General features: G+C 43.2%; 1 protein-coding gene across 1 annotated transcript in view; it reads right to left on the bottom strand.

Moving 5' to 3' along the window:
* Positions 1 to 324: 324 nt before the first annotated feature.
* acvr2ba (activin A receptor type 2Ba) overlaps positions 325 to 22,876 on the bottom strand; it is a 61,099-nt gene continuing 38,547 nt past the window's right edge. The window contains exons 2-11 of the mRNA XM_029661065.2: positions 15,855 to 16,062; positions 13,503 to 13,609; positions 12,219 to 12,367; positions 11,376 to 11,522; positions 11,145 to 11,288; positions 10,456 to 10,604; positions 9,051 to 9,165; positions 8,689 to 8,827; positions 8,359 to 8,489; positions 325 to 2,602 (exon numbers count right to left, since the gene is read on the bottom strand). Of these exons, the coding sequence (XP_029516925.1) occupies positions 2,408 to 2,602; positions 8,359 to 8,489; positions 8,689 to 8,827; positions 9,051 to 9,165; positions 10,456 to 10,604; positions 11,145 to 11,288; positions 11,376 to 11,522; positions 12,219 to 12,367; positions 13,503 to 13,609; positions 15,855 to 16,062 (1,484 nt within the window). The 3' untranslated portion in view covers positions 325 to 2,407. The remainder of the gene's footprint in view (positions 2,603 to 8,358; positions 8,490 to 8,688; positions 8,828 to 9,050; positions 9,166 to 10,455; positions 10,605 to 11,144; positions 11,289 to 11,375; positions 11,523 to 12,218; positions 12,368 to 13,502; positions 13,610 to 15,854; positions 16,063 to 22,876) is intronic.

The raw sequence follows: 22,876 nt of genomic DNA on the forward strand, positions 1-22,876 counted from the left end.
TTGAGAACAATTTCATAAAAATATGACTATGCTTTAAAAAGTTAGAACGCTATAAATCGAGAAACTAATTTGGAGATGCGTTGCTTTGTATAAGGAAATTCAATGGTATCTCTTAGTTCTCAATTTGTCTTTTCTGTATAAATGCATTCTTTTTTTTATAGAGGAATGGGATAAGTCATTAAAATACATTTTAAAAGCAATGACAAACCCAAGGTATATCCTGGGGTATGCAAAAATATTACAGGTGAGACACGGTGGTGGTGGTGGTGGTGGGTAGATATTCGTTTTTCTGGGAGGAAAATCAAATACAAGGTTCAATGTCCCTTTAGGTAACGGAGAGGGGGGGGGGGCAGCACAAATCATGAATAATGCCTAGGTGTCATATATTGGTAGAATACTACAACTGTATACAGCTATTTACACTATTTTCTTTCATTTATACATGTTGCGGTAGCACTATTTTTCCAAAACTCCCTAATCATATAAGCCAAAAAAACTCACATTAAAATATACTTAATACAAGTCAACACAACTAACAAAATATATAACAGAACTCATACACATAGAAAAATCTGAGGTATTTCTGGTTTGAGGTGGTCTGTGGTTCATTAATGTTTTTTGTTTTTTTTGCGTTTCGTTTTATGTTTTATCTACTAGATTTTATTGTTCACCTCGGAAGCCTTGTACGTTGGTAGACATGACTTTTGCTGTTTTATGCATGTTTCCTTTACTACTGAGAGTTGCACGTGTAATGCACAGAAAAAAAGGAACACAGAAATATATTCATCTTTGAGTTGAAACAGCAGCATTGTGGACATTCACTGTTACATTATGGCATACGGAAATGTGGTTTCTTGCGTGCCACTTTTAAGACAAAAAAAGTTCCATGTTCGTTTTCAGTTTCTTTTTTTCCTTCCAATGAATGAGAACGTGTAACTAATCGTAATGAAGTTAAGTTTAAACCGCTTGTTACGCTCGGTGCCCTGTCAAAAACGGTTCTACAATGCAGGACCTACCCGGTACAAACATAGTTGGTCCCTGTGCGAAAGAGGTAAATAACAAAGGGACCAGGCAGTGATGATTCAACTGTATTCCCTCCCGCTCAACACTAGTGAAGGATATAGGCTTTTGCTGAGGCCTAGGATGGGCCTCTGGAGAAGAGTCTAGGTCCTTAGCTCCCAATGTCCAATCTACTGACTGAAATAAAGCAGGAGAAAAAAAAAAACTGAACAAAAATACATTTAACTTATCTTCAGATGTTTACGGCTGAAACTTTTTATGGTCTTAATCTCCATCCCTCTCCGCTACACACACATACACAGTCACTCTCACTGCACAAGTAGTCACACGCAAACACACGCAAACCCAAAATGCATACATATCTTCCCCAGGGTCTTGCACCGATTGTGTTTTTTTGTGGTCGTTTGGGCACGTTCTGTGTTTAGACTCCATTTTGATCTCAGATAAAAAGGCTCTGAACCAAGTCAGAAAAGCCCCCCCCACTAAAGTTTGCCCCCGCCCGACCACTCAAGGGCAGCAGTTGTGGCTCTCGCCCTACTTTTACGGGACGCGTTGCGATATCACCTCAAATCAACATCTCCTGCCCCTTGAGACTGGTTACCTGAGAAGTAGTTCCATACCAAATGCACTATCCAGATGATGTGATGTCCAATCTCTGAATGTAAGCCATTTCCTTTTGAACTTTTCAACATGCACTCATAAGAATGCTGTAGCCAACCCCATCCATAGTCACCAGGCTGAACACAGAAAAAACTTAAAAGAAATGAGTCCAGTTGTTTTCCACTTTGCCCTGTGTTCTAGAGACACCCGTTAGTTCCGAAGGTTTGTATGGGACACGCTGTCGGAAAGGAAACGTTTTCTGAAAACTAAAATCCCTTGAGGAAGGTTAGTTGTGTGTAACAGTCTTAATGTTCCTACAAGGTTTATGCAGCATTGTTGTATTTGTCCAACGTGGTAGATGGGTGCTTGGTTGGTGGGTGAGTTGGTTGGTTCTGTCACAGGCAATCCTGTCCAGAAGACAGAAAAAGAGGAATAAACTAAACCCAAAGAAACTACTGAGAGCTGAAAACATCTGAGGTACCTGCACCTTGTCAGCATTCATAAGTCGGCACCTGAATGCGCTTTTGAGATTTCCATTTAGCTTTTTTTGTCCTGTATTGATAAAAAAAAAACAGTATAGAAGAAGTGTGCTGGTAATAGTGATCCGATCGGAAATCAAATAAAAATAATAATAATTAATCATTAAAAAAAGTTCAGGATAAAATAGCAGCTGCATTCATGTTTTTTTTCTGAGATCCGCTGAGGCTTAAGAAGAAGAGTGGTTGTTTTGTATGCTTGCTTGCTTGTCGCTCTGCGATGGGAGGGTTGGTGGTGGTCGGGTTGAGACTCAGATACTGGACTCTTTGGGTGGCAAGTCCACGTTGGTGACAGAGGTCACCATGGAGACCAGGCAGTCCGAGGTAGGGGGGCTGGTCAGCCGGCGGATCTGCGAGATGCGCTCCTCCACGCAGCCAGCAGAGAGGCGCGCCTCCGCGTCATGGTCCCAGCACTCCTCTATCGTCTCACACATAGACTCCAGGCCCTGGGAGACACATCAGTTAGGACAGGAACTCAGCATTTAGCAAAACCAATCTGCTTATTTATTGTCATTTAAGTGTTACTACATGCATGTATTAACATCTTATTCAGTGTTTGTTAGATGTATTCAATGTGTATTAACGGGCGGAGCGGACATGTTTTTAGTGCTCTCCTGCCAATTTCGGCTAAACTTCTTTTAATCTCTTATTTTCTCTTATTTTAAATCCTCGTAACAAACAAGACAATGTCAGGCGTATCTACATCCGTTATGAATCGACTTAAACATAGTCCTCCTAAAACATGAACATATCACAGACAACGTGGTCCAGGTTAGACCAGTTAGCCCTGCTAATTCAGCCAGCTCTACTAACCCAGTTAGCTCTGCAAGCTCCTCACACCACGAGTCTGACATGACAACCAACAATGTAGATGACCTAAACCAGAACCAAGGGGTTATGGAAGCAATCTTAGCCATGAGGGCAGGCTTTTTTATTTATTATTATTATTTTTTTAATTTTACCCCTTTTTTCTCCCCAATTTCGTGGTATCCAATTGTTGTAGTAGCTACTATCTTGTCTCATCGCTACAACTCCCGTACGGGCTCGGGAGAGACGAAGGTTGAAAGTCATGCGTCCTCCGATACACAACCCAACCAGCCGTACTGCTTCTTAACACAGCGCGCATCCAACCCGGAAGCCAGTCGCACCAATGTGTCGGAGGGTACACCGTGCACCTGGCAACCTTGGCTAGCACGCACTGCGCCCGGCCCGCCACAGGAGTCGCTGGTGCGCGATGAGACAAGGACATCCCTACCGACCAAGCCCTCCCTAACCCGGACGACGCTAGGCCAAATTGTGCGTCGCCCCACGGACCTCCCGGTCGCGGCCGGTTACGACAGAGCCTGGGCGCGAACCCAGGGACTCTGATGGCACAGCTGGCGCTGCAGTACAGCGCACTGCGCCACCCGGGAGGCCATCATTAAGTTTCTCAACTTTCAAGACAAACTCCAAGTGATGCAGAAAGCCAGGTCTGTGTATGGGCAAGGTGATGTACCCAAGAGATCATGTTCTTCCCTGACCTATCCACGGACCTGCACCAAAAAAAGAAAAGGCTACGATGGGGTGAAACGCCAGCTCAGGTCCCTCAACATTGCCTTTGGAATAGCCTTCCCAGCTAAACTACCTCTGACTTACAATCGACGGTCACAAGACTTTGAATCTCTATATGACAGGTGAGATGGCGTCCAATGTCCATGTTAAGTTTAATTATGTTAATCAATCTCTTCCATTGGATTATATAAAACACTAAAATGTCAGACAAGATGTTTAGCTCCATGTCAACGGACACATCGGGACCTTATTGGTTCTGGACCACAGAGAAGCATCGGGACCTTATTGGTTCCGGACCACAGAGAAGCATCGGGACCTTATTCGTTCCGGACCACAGAGAAGCATCGGGACCTTATTCGTTCCGGACCACAGAGAAGCATCGGGACCTTATTCGTTCCGGACCACAGAGAAGCATCGGGACCTTATTCGTTCTGGACCACAGAGAAGCATCGGGACCTTATTCGTTCTGGACCACAGAGAAGCATCGGGCCTACTTTATATGATGACTTAAGTTTCAATCATATCCTTGGACTAAAATGATTGACACTCACGTGCAAGCCTGACATCAACATCATGTGCAAGGGTCTTTATTCAATGGTATCGCTTTATCTCAAGTAGCCTGTTCATTTCTGAGCTTTGATCTTTTTGGGGGGGTTTATAAACTTACTAATGGTATACTACGTTAACACTATATGTATGGGCCATTTTGCTACTTGGTAGACCCTGTGTTGTGGCTCATCTACAACTATTTAGGACTGTCCATATTGTAACGTTAGTTAGGATTCACTAACTAGCGTTACTGTTTTAGGTGGAGCTATTCTTCGCTACTTTTCAAACGAATACTACATGATATTTCACATATCTTCCTAGATATGCCTTTTGGTGTGATATTTCACACAACATCTTTTCAAGATATGCCTTTTGTTTTGTTCATGAGGAGTAATGGCCGAGAGAAGGCAGGAGACACTTTGTTTTGTTGAGCGTCACATTGGTTAGACTGCTCCCTGTAACGGATCAGTCGTCCACCAGACTACACTCTACGATTAGAGGGAGGTGGGAGAGGAAGCGTTGGGTGTCTCGGTTAGGGAGACAAGGGAATGGGGTTCAGTGTTTTCCGTTTAGGATAGATTTATGTTCTTTCAAACAGATCTTTACATATTTTCCTCACTACAAAATATTAATGCGGTCCTTGTGGTTACTAAGCATATTTTAGATATGCCTTTATGCTATAGCTTACTCCATGTTTACATCTTTGGTTAGATGACTTCAAATGTAAAACAAATGTACTTTGTGGAATGTCCATGGAGTTTGTAAACTACCCAAGCTTAAAAAGGTTATTACTAGGTTTGAACAACTTTATTCCTCTATTGTGTTTCTACAAGATACTCACTTGTTGAAGGATGAGCTATTGAAAGTATGCAGGAGGTGGCAAGGGCAGGTAATAGCATTCCGTTTCTCTTCTCGTGGTGTTATGTTTTTTAAAAAAATCTGTTCCGTTTCAAGTGGACAATATTATAACTGATACAGCTTGTAGATACATTTTGATACAGGGAACTCTTTTGAATAATCGTATTAATCTGGTTAATGTTTATGGTCCTAATGATGATAATCCCAAATTCTTTGAGAATGTATTTCTATTGATAGGACTTTACCAGGAAGGGAGTCTAATGGCAGGGGATTTTAATTGCACCTTTGATCCTCATCTAGATCACTCCTCTTCATACTCGCAGAGTTGAAAGGAATTAAAGCATTTCATGACATCTATGTGAACCTCGGAGAACTCAGAACCCGAGTAAAAAGGCGTATTCATGTTAATCGTTGACATTTAAATCATATTCTCGTATAAACAACTTTTATGTTTCTTGCTGATTGCTTCCCAATGTAGCAGGAAATGGATATGTTAGTATTGTTCGGTGTGACTATTCCCCCGTGTCATTATTCTATTGGGATACAAAACTAGTAAAAGGATCTTCTAGATGACATTTGCATCGCAGATGGTTACAGGACCAAGACTTTTACATGACTTTTAGTTTGAAATCAAATCAATTCAATCTAAAAATTAGACAGATGGACAGCCAAATCTGAAAATTGGAGAGGGAAGCTTTTTTGGATAACTTAGAAGACGTAAACAAGGAATTATTTGTTCTTAAAGCTCAGTATGAATAACTTCCTCCCCTCCTAGGCCACAAACAGCTTAACGAGGCTGAAGCAGTCCTATGACCAAGGTGAAAAACCTGGTCATTTGCTTGCCTGGTGCATTAAGAAGAAGTTAAATTCAGACAGACCCATTAATGCAATTCATTATTTACCAGGACAATTATCAATGGAGCCTGTAGAAATAAACCAAGCATTTGGTTCCTACTACAACACACTTTACTCTGAATCTCCTGAGAACTTAACTAATCAGACATCATTTTTGGATGGTCTTGATTTTCTCTATTTCAGAAGACACAAAATTGGACCTGGAAAAGGGAATTGGATGGTGTTGAAATATCTGATGCTATTTCAAATATGAAGGGAGGTAAAGCGGCAGGTCCAGATGGGCTCCCAATAGATATTTCGAAGATATTTAAGGACAAACTTCAAGGTCCACTTTTGGATATGTATGCTGAATCCTTTCAGCAAGGTTGTTTCACCTTTCAATCACTCTTATTCTGAAGTCTGATGAATCCCAGACAAAACGTGAAAGTTAAATTGGTCTATCTTCTGAACTCGGACTCAAAAAATTATTGCTAAAGCTTTAGCCAGGAGATTGGATAGAGTGCTCCCATATAATACACAAAGACCAAAATGGCTTCGTGAAAAAACGTCAAGGTTTTCACAATGTGAGGAGAGTACTAAACATAGTATCAGGGGACTGCACTGCCATACTCTACCTTGATGTAGAGAAGGCATTCGATAGAGTTGAGTGGTCTTATTTATTTGAAGTGCTTAAGAGATTTGGGTTTGGGAACTACTTCTGTAAATGGATTAAGATATGATATACAGACCCCACTGCAGAAGTTGACACTAACAACTTGATCTCACAACCTTAAGTTTTTTCAGGGCACGAGACAAGGATGTCCAGCCAGTCCATTAAGATGAATATCCTGCATAAATGTTTTATCCATTTCAATAAATTCTTCTGGCTCCACCACCTTTTTTTCTCGCCTAAAGTTCAGAAAGATACTTCCAAATTGTATCTGGATCAACAGAAAACCAAGGTTTAGACTTTCTCTTCTTTATTTGACCTATGGCAGAGGGAGGTTGCAACTTCTACACCTACAGTTTTATTACTGGGCTACACAACTTAGGGCTGCAATGTTTTGGTTCTCCAAGAGTTCTGCAGACTGCAGACTGAAATGCTGTCCACAAAAGGCTTAACTTTGGATGGATATTTGTACTCTGCTCCCTTTAAGAAGCTAAAGAAGAATACTAGTAATCCCCTTTTAACAAACACCCTAACTATATGGCACGAAGTACAGAAATATCTGTACGAATCCCCTGTATTATCCAGTTTTTTTTTCACACCTTAAAGAATGGGCAAGAAAAAGGTATTGTTAAAGTAATGGATTTATACAATGAAAAGGGGCTCATGTTGTTTGAAGAACTAAAGGTAAGATTTAACTTAACACAAAAGCATTTTTTCAAATACTGACAATTGAGAAGCTTTATTCTTTCCAGTCTATAACAATCTGCCCTACAACCTCCTTTGACCACTAGAGAAACGCTCTCTGTTAATATGCGTTATGAGAGAGGTCAGATGACATTATATGGGAAAATGGTAGCTACTCACAAAGACAACTCTGATAGTAAGAGACTTCAGTGGATATACGATTTGCAGGAAGATATTTCAGCAGAGGACTGGGTTATGATATGCTCTAGAGCTCAGATAGAGACAAACACCTGCCTGAGATTGCTGCAATACAATTGGATAATGAGAACATATATCACACCCATGTTAAGCTCCACAAAATGGACCCTAATACCCCAGACCTGTGTTTTAAATGTAACACACATTTAGGCACCTTGTTTCATTGCCTGTGGGAATGTGCTGAGATACAAATGTTTGAGCTCAGTACTGCACTATATCTCTGAGATTACTTCTACCCCAATACCATTAATCCCTAAACTTTGCATCCTAAATCTTTACAGAGTGAATATCTCTTTACATAGGAGAGAGAAGAAAATGGTTGACCTCTGTCTATTACAAGCTAGATGTTCAATTTCTCTCCACTATGTCAGTTCCCCATCACTTGGTCATTGGTTAAAATAATTAACGTCAAGCCTAGCTCTTGAGAGTTTTTGGAAACCAGTGATACTGTAGAAGCATTGGAATTATAAATCTGTATATTCTTTATTTTTTTTTAGGTGAACCTTGGCTATAGTCTAAGCGTATTCTGCATTATCTGCGACTACATATTATACTTCTGCATTTTTATTTTTGGAAATGGACTTTATTTTATTTGTCTGTTGAATGTTTGGGGGTTATGTTGTCGTCTCTTTGGGTTGGGGGGGATGTTAGGAAAAAAAGGAAACATGTTTACGCACTCAAGTCATGCCTGGGTGACATATTGTGGGAAATGTGAATCAAACTGTACTGCTTTAAGTACTGTACATCCCAGCATTGACCCACTGCTCTCTGCGTTGGAGACAGAGCTGGCATACTCACAACGTGTTTGAGCCAGCAGTCCTTGAAGACCGGTCTCATCTTTTTGTGGACCACCACCTCCTGTAAGTCCTCCAGGGACGGGTGCTGGCCGATCTCCTCCTCAAATGGCAGCATGTACTCATCCACTGGGCCTGACCAATCAACACAACAGCAACGTGTCTTAGCACGGAACACCTTACAGGCTATGCTACATCGTTACCCATAAGCTATGTGCTCTCATTTGTCTATTACACAGCATTAAAAAGGTCTCATCCTGATTCCAATGTGGTATGGTTGCTGATAAATCGCAGAGTAGGATCCTGTGTGTGTGCTTGCGTGTTTATGACTCACCGTCGGCCGCCTTGCAGCGCGACACCAGCTCCCACAGCACCAGGCCCATGGCGTACATGTCTATCCTGAGAAAGGCGTCCCGCTGGAAGTTGATGGCACCTTCCAGGACCTCCGGCGCCATGTAGCGCCTGGTACCCACCTGGACAACAGAGATAGACAGACAAGACACTGTCAGACAAGGTCCACTACGCACACACACTTCCTTGTCGTGTGAGTATGTGGAGCTAACTTTAAAACAGTATTTCCATGATGGCACTTGTTCATAGTTAGTATGGCTCCCTAATATGGCTCCCTAATTCATGTACACTAGTCAAAAGCAGCTAACCCTTGGGACGCAACCAGACTGATGGTAGCCCACTCACCTGGCCGTGAGTGTCCCCTGGGGGCTTGCCCGGCTCGAACCGCACCGCCAGCCCAAAGTCCCCGATGATGGCCGTCAGGTCCTTCCGCAGCATCACATTCTTACTCTTGAAGTCCCTGGAAGGAGAAGGAAGAGAGGACGGGGGTTCATCGACAGTTTTCTTTTTTAGCCAATCAATTAACATCGGTGATTGGCCTGTGAGTTTCCCCCCCTGACTTGGGATCAGTTTGCCCTTTGTCAAGCCTGAACTTATCCTGAACTACAAACAAATAAAGCCCACCGAGAACAGTCCCGTCTAGACTTATGGCTCTGTTTGATTGTAACGGAATTGAAGTGAATTCCCAATGGAATAAACTGTAAACAATTTTGATGCCAGGCAGAAAAATAAAATTGCAGTCCAGAGATTTGAGTGCAATAATAATAATAACAGACTCCCTCAGGGTTAGATGCCTCCGGATTGCAGAATGAAGACACAGGGGACCGCAGACAGAACGAAGATTCAGCATAAACATCAATACGCTATAGGATTAACCTCAACTTTACTTAGCCAGATGGATCATTGAGAAAACAAGAATATGCTTGAACCGGGCCAAGTCTAATGTTTCTCTCTTTTACACACGCATTTTTGAGTTAGGTTCGGTTTCGTTTTGATTCTTTAAAAAATAAAATCAAGTTTTCGATTTCGGTTTCAATTATTTAATTAACATTAAATGCCCAATGCATTTTGTGGGTTGAATGCTGTAACACAGAATAAAACTATTAATGGAAGTCCTATGATGGTAGTGACTGCTCATTACTGCTTATCACTTATTAACACAATTTATTCACATTACTTTAATAAAATATTTCATTTGTTTTACTTGACTATTTCATTCCAAGTCATCTCATCTCTATAGGGCTGCTGCCTATGCTGTCTGACAAAATACCCATTTTGTAGTTCAACGCATACTTTTTTATGACAGCGGAATACCAACCATCAATCACATGGATCATGTATTTTCAGATAGAGATGCCTCGAAGCAACAGCTGCTCTCTATATCACCTCAATCTCGCATTCTTCGCTCTTCAGCAGCAGTCGTAAAAGAAACAGACCGGACAAGTATATGCGCAATGGATTATGGTCATTGTAGTTAATTACCACATTTTATGTGCTAAACTATGTAAGAATATTGGCCTGTTGGAAACTACAACTCCCTTCTACATCGCACAGTTCAGGCTGGATCTAATTTTTCTCTAGAGAAACTGTGCAATGTCTGTATTGAGCTCACAGAAAAGTATCAAAAGAAATCAAATTCATATAATTGAACCGACGTCACTCAAGTAGTTCATTTTTTTAAATAAATAAACATTTCTGTTAATCGCTCAGCTCTAAACACACACCTAAGTGCTGAACTCGTGTGCCTTACCTGTGAGCAATGGCCGGTTTGGGTCCCTCTCCTTTGTAGCGAGGCACGTCTTCGTGCAGGTAGGCCAGCCCGCAGGCCATGGTCTCAGCGATGTGGCACAGCTCAGTCCAGCTGATTGCATTTCCTTTCAGATAGTCCGTCAGGGAGCCCTGGAGCATAGACAGAGAGAGACACACACGCCGCGCGCATACACAGAGAGAGAGAGAAAGAAGTGGCGCTGTTAACAACTAGCTACAGTAAGACATCCCCAGAGCACACTAAATAGCTTGTCAATGATTGAACTGGGAAAAATACAAGTGAACTCGACTGCAGAGACAGGGTTCACATCGTTTATTGTCCGAGAAATGCCAGCCAACCCACTGTGGTCAGTCAAATTGAGTGTTATTAAATTGTAGCAAACAACTTTCACGCTACTGAAAATTAAACAGAGAGGAAAATTAAAAGGCAATAGCTCTGAGCAACAAAACACAGCTTCCTCAGTGCCAATAAATAAATAGTGGATCTTTGTAGCAAGCCTGATACGAAAGCCTAGAGGACATTGCTAAAGCTCAGTGGCGGGACCTTGTGAAGGCTAACTGATATAAACTTATGTCCCAGGCTTACAGCTGGTTTTATACTTCCTCCCCCAAACCTAACCTAACCTCCCCACACCTTAACACCTCTCCCTCCACCCCAGTCTCGCTCCTCACCCTCTCGTGGAACTCAGAGATGAGCCACAGCTCCATCTCCAGGTTGGTCCCGCGCTTCTCGGCGGCGATGTAGCGCAGCAGGTTCTCGTGCTTCATCCCCGGTGTTAGGAACACGTCCCGCTCGTTCGTCCACGACTGTTTATCCTGTGGGAGGACACACAAACAAAGAGGTGTTGTTACACTAAGGCTTCAGAGGACACAGACAGTTGAATCAACCTTTCAGCAACTTACCTGAATGGGGAAGACCTTGACAGCCACGTAGTCGTTCATCATCTGGGCCTTCCACACACAGCCAAAGCGCCCCCTGGCCTTAATCTCCAGCAACTGCAGGGGTTTGAGACCTACCAGGGGGGAGGGAGGGAGAACGAGGCCGGGATCCTGGTAGATCAAGAGGTCAGAGGTCAGAACAGGTAAACACCGGGTCATTATATTCAACAAGGTTATGAGGATTGATTGCCACTCGCGACATACTTACAATTTATATAATAACTGGAGCTTTTATATCAATGTAAAATATGAATTCTAATACTCCGTTTCAAAACAGTTAAAAAGAAAAACAGATAAGGCTTTATGCACAATGGCTTGTGTAAAGTAGATGTACAGATAGTGACAGTAGTAAACTAACAATGGTCCTATAGGTGGGACCTGTATCACGCCAGTGGCATCCGACTACCTCTAGATGGGGCTAGTCGTTAACAGAGGTCCTGTGTGGCCTACATGGCAGCTTTGGGGCTACTAACAAGATGGCCTCCGAAAAACAAGGGATGAAAACGGCAAGAGCGAGAGAATACAGGAGTGAGAAACCACAAAGAGGTAGCACCACAGAAGATAAGCAAACAGCTCTACAGACAAAGAGAGTAAACAATACCGACAGACAGGAGGACCACAATAAGTAGCAACTTTCCTTTGATTTGAATCCTCTATTTGTTTTGTGTGTGTATTGTTCCACTTAGCTGAGGGAAGTCTACATGCACTTTAAACATGTCAAATAAATTCAGTCATTCAAAGATGAAAACAGAAGAGTGATGGGAAGCAAAAGTGAAAGATGCGTAGCTAGGGAGGGAATTGGCCGACCTCATTGATGTCCACATGGCCATAGGGTGGCTTGCGGTGGCGGTACATCCAGAAGGCCAGCAGCAGGGCCATGGAGAGCATGGTGATGGGCAGCAGTGAGTAGACCAGCACATTGAGTAGTGTGGGCATGGGGGGAGGCGACTTGATCACTGGTGGTAAAGAGAGGGACAGAACACAGTGTTAACCAGCAGCCATCGAGGAGCGGGGGGGGAGAGAAAAGATGGAGGGTGGGAGGGGTGAGAGAAAATGACAAGAGGATAGGTAAAGAGGGAGAGGAAGGAAGAAGGGGAGAGAAGAAACCAGGAGAAGGGGGGAAAACAAGGAGGGAGTAGTGGAAAGGAGGGAAGGATAGGGAGAGAGGTAGATTGAGGAAGGGTAGAAAGAGGGGAAGGGGAAACTGGCAGAGATATAGGAATAGTTAGGCACACACTATAGTTTTTTCCACCTTTCTAAGCCAAGCTTTGGCTTGAACACACACAAATAAGTTTGCTGCCTGTCTGGATGTCTGTGTGCTCAAGAAAATCTGGAGAGGAAAGGGAGCTGTAAAATAGAAGAGGTGCTATTCTCCTGGGCAGAATTGCCCCTAACTTTTGGAGCTTCAGTCTGCAAACAGGCGGTGTAATTCAATACTCGTGTGGCCTCTTGCACATTTCTGTCCATCGTGTTTAAGATCCTACAATACCCCACTGTGAGGACCTTTCGGGGAACAAAGTCAATACTTAACCCTGGGTGAGGCCCGTGGAGCTTCCAACTCAGTTTAAAGCTGGTATAGGTCTTAGACGGATGTCAAATATAATATCAACTTACTGGGTTTCACGTCACACCAGGCAGGGTTAGAATACCAAGTTAACATACCAAGATATCACAGCAAAGCAGGTGATATTGGCTTCAGGAAACAAATGGAGCGAGCAGTGATTGGGAAAATCAAATATTCCAAAATGACGACAAGCTAATTGAGATATGGGTCAATATAACATCTACATTTGACTAGACCTTGACATCTGACCCCAGACAGAGGAGTACGGGAGTCATCAGGGGTGCGATCCAGAAACACAAATTCTACTCAGGTCTGCAAAAGACTATCAGATCTTAACAATGCCTTGAGGTCCAGAAACACAAATTCAGAATTTGTTTAGAACATTGCAATCGAGGTGTAGCCTAACCATAGAAATGTAATTAGTAGCACAGACTTTTCCTTTCGTGCTCTGTGACGGTTGGACCTGCGGCCCTATCTACTTTCTATGGGTGTAAAACAAAGAGGTAGAGTCCTACAGGTTCACTTACATGGTCCGTTGATATCAGGCAGGTGAGTGAACCTCTCGTTGCAGAAGTTCCCCTCGCAGCAACAGAAGAACACCTGAGGATTCTCCTCTGTCGCCACACACTCTTGCCTGAGAGAAAGAACGGGAGATAACATTTAATTGACCGTCAAAGGGAAATGTTTTGGTCTAGGGTAGCGAAGAGAGCGCCTCCGCTTTCTATTGACTTCAGTAGTTCAGAGGGAATGTGGTTATAGCCTATGAATGGTTGTGTTCAGAACGCCATGAAAAGCAGTGAAACAGAAAGGTTCTACCTGAAACTGTCCGATCAGAAACTGTTCTTATATTTTCAGTTGCCAGACGTTTTAAAAAGCTTTGCTACAGTGTTCCCTACTGAACATGACCCTGGAGACAGAACTAGATCCTATATGACCTGCTCAGATACCTAACTAACCCTTAGCTAACCACCCCCCTCCGTTCCCTTCCCTCACCATGCAATGCTCACACTATTGGCCTTGGTCTGATGCGGGGCCCACAGCGAAACGACTTATTGACCTCTGTGGAGGACAGGACTGGAAGGAGGGAGAGGACTGGCGGTGTCGCCATGATTCTGCTGGCGCCAGGCACATCGGCAGCGTCGGGCCATGTCAGCAATGTGGCGGCCTGGCGGGTCATTGGGCAGTGTCCTCTCTCCTCAGAGAGCCAGAGCCAATGGTGAGGCCAGCCAGTCGCCCCTGACAACACTGAAAGGAGGCCGGGATTAAGGGCTGCTTAGCCTTGTGAGAGTCTCCTCAAGCTGTCCCGATAGGAACTCAAAACTCCCATAAGAAACATGCTTGTAATCATGATGGAATTAAGATTGACATTTGAAGACATCATTGTATGTCTAGAGAAGCGGGATCACACTGAGATAACTGGCCTCCAGGATCAACTGAAATGCTTTACTATTTCAATGCATTTATATCAATGCATTCGAGGAACCTGGATCTTTGATCCCGCAGGGTATTAATGTACACAATTCATTCAGAGCAGGTCGGACCACCTCACTGGTGCCGGCAAAGTAACATCCCTTTACCTAAATCTAATCTACAACAGTCGTGAGCGTTTAAAAAAAGCTTTCAGACTTAAGCCTGTCACTCAACACACTTCAGTGTTTGGTATTTCAAACATGCACCGGAGACTCTACTCGTCTGCTATTTTAAGAAGTGGTGACCTCTAGTTTTAAGCAACCTCGAATTGCTGCTGTTGCGTTTCAGATCAGTCATTGTTGCTGGCCCACTTTCACGATGAGGGATCGGGGAATCGTTTCATAGATAGCGTCCCACTATAATAAAGGCAAAAAGTTTTAGAATTGAGCTTTTAGAAAACGTCTGGTTAAATACCTCAAAACAAAAGCCCTTAATGCATTGGTACCTTGGCTGTTCTCATGCAGCACTACAACATGTTTTTCAGCTTTTATACAAATATCCTGCAGAAACATTTTAGAGTTGATCATTCAAACCATGTACACATCCACACAACATTTGTCTCGCTCTTTAAACAATGCAGTGGACTGGTCCTAGTCAAAACTTAAGGCACTTTGCTCCTCTCTAATGTGTATCTGGGGAGAAGTGACTGTATTCAAGCTTCTTATCTGGATCCATTTATTCAATGATTTCTCTTGGTCTCGGGAGCAAGGCCAGAAATAGATTGCAATGGCAGCAGGCAAGTGGTAGAAAAATCTACCGCACCACTCCGCCTGACTTCTCCCGAGACGTTATCGAGCACCTACGGGACCCGCCAGGCGCGGGATAATTGAATATTCCAGTTTGACGGAGAAACATTTAATATAGAGTCCAATAAAGCTTCCGATAAACGAAATGAAAACTGAAAAATGTTGGTAATGCGAGCAAACGTCAGAGACTACCTTGTGTGAGTTTGCACACACATGCCAGCTGTGAAGTCAATGCAGTAATGAGTGAATGACAAATCCAACTGTGTTTAAATGATGTTTTATATATGGTGATATCTGATGTTTAGATGAACAGTCATTATCATACTCTAACATTTGTTGAGCCTTTGATCACACTGGGAAAATAAAACATTTGAACCCAACCATAGAGGGGGACACAGATTCTACCTCAGCTCCACACCAGGGACTGTTTTGATTAAGCGTCTCAGAGTAGGACTGCTGATATAGGATCAGTTGCCACCTTTAGAACTTAATGGAATATTGTTATATGGGCAGGGGGGGCCTGATGCTAGATCAGCACCCCCATCCCGAGAAACTCTGTGAATACAAGGACCCTAATATTTTAGGCGGAAGAAGGCAGAGTTTATCGAATGTACAATACAGATTTATTAAATAGTTGATAGGCACAACGGTAGGAGATTCTACCTGTCATAGCAGTTGAAGTCATCCAGCCAGCAGCCCTTCTTCACCAGCTCTATGGTACCAGAGTTGTTTCGCCATGAGGCGTAGCAGTGCGACCGCTTGTCCTTCTCACCCTCGCAGCGCTCTACCCCACTCTGGTTGGTCTTCTCAATCTCATAGTTGATGTTATAGAACAAGCACTCCTGTGTGTCCACCTCTCCATGGCTTGGTCCTGTCAGACAGAAAGACGAGGTGCGTTAGTTTGGTCAAGTATCATAGTGGCACTGTTAGCCCAGGTTAAGCACACCCGGTAACAGATGGTTAAACACACCCGGTAGCAGATGGTTAAACACACCCGGTAGCAGATGGTTAAACACACCCGGTAACAGATGGTTAAACACACCCGGTAGCAGATGGTTAAACACACCCGGTAACAGATGGTTAAACACACCCGGTAACAGATGGTTAAACACACCCTGTGACTGATGGTTAAACACACCCGGTAGCAGATGGTTAAACACACCCGGTAGCAGATGGTTAAACACACCCGGTAGCAGATGGTTAAACACACCCGGTAGCAGATGGTTAAACACACCCGGTAGCAGATGGTTAAACACACCCGGTAGCAGATGGTTAAACACACCCGGTAGCAGATGGTTAAACACACCCGGTAGCAGATGGTTAAACACACCCGGTAACAGATGGTTAAACACACCCGGTAGCAGATGGTTAAACACACCCGATGGTTAAACAGATGGTTAAACACACCCGATGTAAACAGATGGTTAAACACACCCGGTAACAGATGGTTAAACACACCCGGTAACAGATGGTTAAACACACCCGGATAGCAGATGGTTAAACACACCCTGTAACTGATGGTTAAACACACCCTGATGGTTAAACACACCCGTAACTGATGGTTAAACACACCCGGTAACTGATGGTTAAACACACCCGTAACTGATAACTGATGGTTAAACACACCCGGATAACTGATGGTTAAACACACCCTAACTGATGGTTGAACACCCGGTGATGGTTAAACACACCCGGTAACTGATGGTTAAACACACCCTGTAACTGATGGTTAAACACACCCTGTAACTGATGGTTAAACACACCCTGTAACTGATGGTTAAACACACCCTGTAACTGATGGTTAAACACACCCGGTAACTGATGGTTAAACACACCCGGTAACTGATGGTTAAACACACCCGGTAACTGATGGTTAAACACACCCGGTAACAGATGGTTAAACACACCCGGTGACTGATGGTTAAACACACCCTGTGACTGATGGTTAAACACACCCTGTGACTGATGGTTAAACACACCCTGTGACTGATGGTTAAACACACCCTGTGATTGATGGTTAAACACACCCTGTGATTGATGGTTAAACACACCCTGTAACTGATGGTTAAACACACCCTGTAACTGATGGTTAAACACACCCTGTAACTGATGGTTAAACACACCCTGTAACTGATGGTTAAACACACCCTGTAACAGGGGTAGAACACTAGATTCAGCTGCGGGCTTATTTTTGTCGGAGAGGATGGTCGGGAAGACATACTATAATTATAATAATTTGTACACTGCAAATTGACAACTAAACCCAAAAAGAGATCGAATTTGAAAATAATAATGTCATACTTTGATACACAACTCACTTTTGGCTGAATTCCTGGTTATTTTACACTCCTTTTTTATACCAAAACACATTTGTGTTTGGTACAACCTTCTCCGAAGTTCCACATCTAGACATAAACAATCAAAAAGACGCTCTCCCTTTAAATACAACTAAATATGCAAGTCAGGATTCAGATATACAAAGATCAGGACCGATCAGAAATCACAGATGACCTGTAAAACCACTCAACCACTGTGTGTCAATGTGTTTTTGTTAAAAGAAAAGTTTGCTACTGAAGCACTCTAACCGAGGCAGGGGATTCTCCGGTATCACGTAGTGTGGTACAGTAGCGGTGATTCCTGTGGCGGTGGTGGGCGTGTTTGATGAGGACATGGCTCCCGGCACGGCGCCACAAATAGAAGCACCGGAGCCACCACCCTGCGGCGCACAGAAACTTGTCTCAGTTCCCTCTTTTGTCAAAACAGCACTCGAGACGTTACTCACGCCTTATTTTGATAACGGGGCAGAGGGTGAACATTTTCTGATCATGAAAGCGGAGTACGTGCCGTGCCGAAAGAGGTAACGAGAGAAGTAGAGTAGTTTAGGGGAGAGAGGAAAATAGTGAGAGTACACAGTATGCTGTAACAGACTGAAGGCAAGTGCAGCATTTGCCAGCACACAAAGCAGCATCAACGCGCCTCAGTGAAGAGGGAGGGTTTCATCATCATCATCATCATCATCTAAAGCCATGGCTGTGATCATCAAAGAGCATGGCCGGGGGAAGTGAAGGGACAGACCTTTGACCTCTGATATTCTCTGCTACCCAGAAAGTGAGGTCATTCAGATAACCTCGTCGGTACAGAAACACAGAGACGCATTTTTCTTTGACAAAGAAACACCAGGAGAAAAGGGTCGATAGTCAGGGGATATCTTTACATGGTGTTTTTGATATTGTACAGGATGACTTGATGCATTTCTGAGTTTTTACCACAGGCTCAATTTCACAAATATGAAATCCCTATTTTTCTTTCATGCACTAATCATTTTTGGATTCCCTCCGGATAAATTGAATCATTAGTATGTGAATCATTAGTATCTTTTTTCCCCTCTATATGACAAATACTTACACTAAGCCTACACAGTATATTTACTCAGCACATACAATGCATATGCTCTTGACTGAGGTCCATATCAGGATCTTGATATGCATGTTAGAATATTATACAAATATGTAAGCGGGCGCATGCGCATCAGGTGCGTCGCTCACCCCAGATATATCCCTGCATGTAGAAACTGTCCAGGTATTGAGCATATCCTAGCTCTGCATATAAAATGAAGGACATGAGTATCTGGAACATCCTTACTCCTTAGATCTAACAAAATGTCAGATATCCAGAAATATGAATTGAAGATACACCCTGATATTGGCCAAACGGTTTTCCATTGATAGAAGAAATACTTGCTGGAAGAAGAACACATTAAAAACCTGTTGCAAACCAAATGAGCTTGAGCGGTAAAAGACACATTTTTCAGCACCCAAAATACATTTTTACCAACCGTTTAAGAGCATTGTCGACAAATCTTCACTCCATTGTTTAACAGCCAGTGGCATTAGCAGTCCATAGCAACAATTAGGGATGTGCATGAGTAATCGAAAACTCAAAACAGACATCAAAGCTGGATTTTTTCCCCTTTTTTTTCACCAAATACTGTAAAACTATTTGGTGGATTGTGCTTTGAGGCTGCCTGAACGAGCAAGTGTAATTGTCTTGAAAACAACATTAAAATTGCTTGGACTCTAGTTTACCATTTGTACATGTGCATTTGAGGGGCACAACCAAAAATAAACCAAGCATCACAGTTCTCCCTAAATTCCCCTTTCCCCGTCTCACTTCACTGTGTTCCGAGCGTTTCCTCCACACACACACACACACGCACACGCACACACACACACACACACACACACACACACACACACACACACACACACACACACACACACACACACACACACACACACACACACACACACGCGCGTGCTGACTGCGCACACAAGCTACCGTTAGGCCTACAGAAATAAATGCCTAGAAAAACGTACCTGATGGGATACACAGGCTACATTCCTTGCCAAATGACGACAGTTACATCACAAATTCAAAATGGACATGTTGACTGAAGTAGGGAAATGTGTTACAACTCCCAAATGGCTCCCACAGCTGTGCCCCTGCCCAGTCATGTGAAATCCATAGATTAGTGACACATTCATTTCAATTTGACTGATTTCCTTATAAGAACTGTAACTCAGTAAAATCTTGAAATTGCGTTTATATTTTTCTCCCAGTATAGATAAATGTGCACATATTTGTTACCAGTGTGGGACTTGTGCTCTAAAAATATGCATTTTTAATTATTTGAGTACTCAACCAAAATGTTAGTATTCAAACAGCCACAACATTTCAAATGCTCATCCCGGCAACAATCCCCGCAGGCATAGAGGCCTCATCTCTGCATTTCCTGGAATATTACAATTGGCCGCTTGACAAGGGTGGCGTATCCTTGACTTGGCAGAGGAGTGAAAGGTCATCAAGGAGACTACCCGGGTGGTGTGTGTGAATGGAGAGAAAAGATAAAGAAAACAGACCAAAAGAACAGCAGGAAGGAGAGCTCCTCTTCCCCTTTCCGCTGGAGCGAGAGAGGGTGAACGAGAGAGAGAGAGGAGCAGTGTTTACTATACAACACAAATTTGGCAGCGCCGACCACGGCAGATGTTCTTGCCAATCTGTGCATTACTGTCGCTAGGCGACGGGAAATGTGGGAGCATACGACGTCGCCCCACTTCCCCAGACAAAGCCTTATTCAACCCCTCATTCACACACACACACACACACACGAGAGAGAGAAACACACATACGGTGTACATAAACACTAACGGCAGAGACACACACACCCCGGGATCAGTGTGAGACTGGAAATGGAGCTCGATGCCAATGTCCTGTTCGTGTTGCTGCACGACGGGTTGAATACTTAAAACCCTGCTGCCTCAGCAATGGACCCTCATCAACATTCAGGAGCTGAATTTACAGGGTTCCATGGGGATATTAAGGCTAATGGCAATAGCAGATGTCAGGAGCAACAAAAGGAAGTATGCACTCAAAATGCTGCTCCGGACACTGGGCCTTTAAGGTGCACGTTACAACCACTGATCTCCCCCTTTACATTATGTGGGCAATATAATTTTACTGTTACCAGTTTTTCTGGCCCGTGTACAGTGGGGCTGGCAACAGCGCTTTGAACAGGCTAATTGACGACAGTATGACATAACCAAAAGCTTTTTTTTTTATAACTATATTTAAAGTTAGTGCTGATAATCATTGGTGGTCTTAAAAAAGATTGGGACGCCGTAAAAGCGAAGTCAACTAAGCCCAGGCCTCACTAGAGAGAGACGCTAGAGAGGCCTGCTGCTTCCTAGTCAATAGAAAAAGAACAGTGGATCATTAGAGCCAGCCAAACAGCTTTACCCTACTTCAGGAACAAAAGACAAAACCATCTGTTCTAGCACATCTTCAAACAGAACATCTTGTTCAGTACTGACTGCCTGAAATGGAGCGACTTAGCAAAAACACTAATTTCCCCAGGAAGACGGTGCAACATGTCAGTACAATGTTCAATCTTAGCTATACAGCAGCATTTTGAAGGGGGTTTGTGGCACCAATCTGAAATGGCCGAACCAAACACTGCTTTTTATCCACAGCAGTTGGCGAACTCTGGTGCGAAATAGCCACTGGTTATAGAGCAAAAAACGCAATCAGAAACCAATTCACACTCAACGGAGGCAAATTCCCTTCGAATTCCACACAGTCATGAAGCCAAAGGAGAAACTCTAAATCCAGTTTCCCAGAAGCACACTGGGCAATTGCAAAATCCTCAGTTAAATTAACTTATTTTCCAGTTCTCTTGTCCACATACCACACTATGAATCATCAAGGCTTGTTGAAACTACAATAACACAAACGGTTGACTCACTTATAGGTAGATGCATGCCAAAAAATAGATTCATTAGCTTAAATTCACCAAAGTGAAGTGCCAAATTCAAAGATTACAGTAAAACGATTGCATTCGACTCAGATGCACAACAATATCGACCTAAACATTTGCCACCCCGTGCGAACTCGCCATCCAAAGAACGGTTAGAGTGTGAGAAGGACAGCTCAGTCTAGATATCACCACGTGAAATGAACCAAACGTGTTTATCGGAACAAAAAGGCCAGAACTATGCTGTTTCACATAGGGCTGGGAATTGCCAGGGAACTCACAATATTATCATGATACTTAGGTGCTGACACGATATGTATTGCTATTCCATACTGTGATTTTGTTGCGATTCGATGTTCCAAACGTATTGCTCACCATATGTCTGCTGCAGAGAGAGAGCCACGAGAAATTGATCATTCATGGAAATAAAACAAAAATCGGCTACCTATTTAAAAAGATGGAGAACAAGCTATGATGTTAAAATACTGGAGTTTTGGTGCAGGTACAGCCAACTAACGCAACAATCATATTGCGATAGAACGATACAATATAGAGCGTAAAAAATAATAATCCCGATATGTAACTTATACATTTTTCTCTCCCATCACTAGTTTCTCGGCTACAGGCCTATTCCTAGGAACCCTGTACCATCACAGCAATTCAAAGGGGAAGAAAAAGCAGTGGGTCTCCAACGCAGACTTACATAAAGACGGCTGGGCGGTTTGTGGGGATGAGGGAAAAAAGAACAGGGAAAGTCAAACTAATTTCATATGGCTCATAAACGGCGTCAGTCTGCACCCCTGTGCACACACACACACACACGGGGTCAGAACAGAACGAGGCACAACTGCGAGCAGTGCTCCCGCATTCCTTGCAAGTACCTCAGTGTGTAATTAGAAGCAGAATTTGGCAAACCACAAGAAGACAGCGGCAAACGCTTTATCACACAAAACATATTGAGGTCTTCTCAACAAGGCTCCGAGGCTTGTTTGCTGTATAAACAACAGAGGAATTATATTACGGTGCGTGTTCATTTTGTTGGGGACATCTGTAGCCCCGGAATGAGCTATGACTTGGAATTTTTTGGGGGGGGCTTTACGATGACTGGGTACTGGAAGCGTTCACCCTAACAGAATAGGCTACATGGAGTATCACAACACTTGAGTCCTACATTTCCCGAACAAACCGGATAACTTTGATAACAGGCCTACAAAAAAAGAAACCATCATGCTGTATGAAAAATATACTTACAACAAAGCCTATACAAGACACGGACACATGCTTCCAGGGAAATAGGTCTCAATATCTGTAGCAAAACAGTCAAACACACTACTAGTTGCTACCAACTGCATTCTTACTTAAAAATGTCAGTCAA

The sequence above is a fragment of the Oncorhynchus nerka genome, linkage group LG6 (assembly GCF_034236695.1).
Source record: "Oncorhynchus nerka isolate Pitt River linkage group LG6, Oner_Uvic_2.0, whole genome shotgun sequence".
Lineage (NCBI taxonomy): Eukaryota > Metazoa > Chordata > Actinopteri > Salmoniformes > Salmonidae > Oncorhynchus > Oncorhynchus nerka.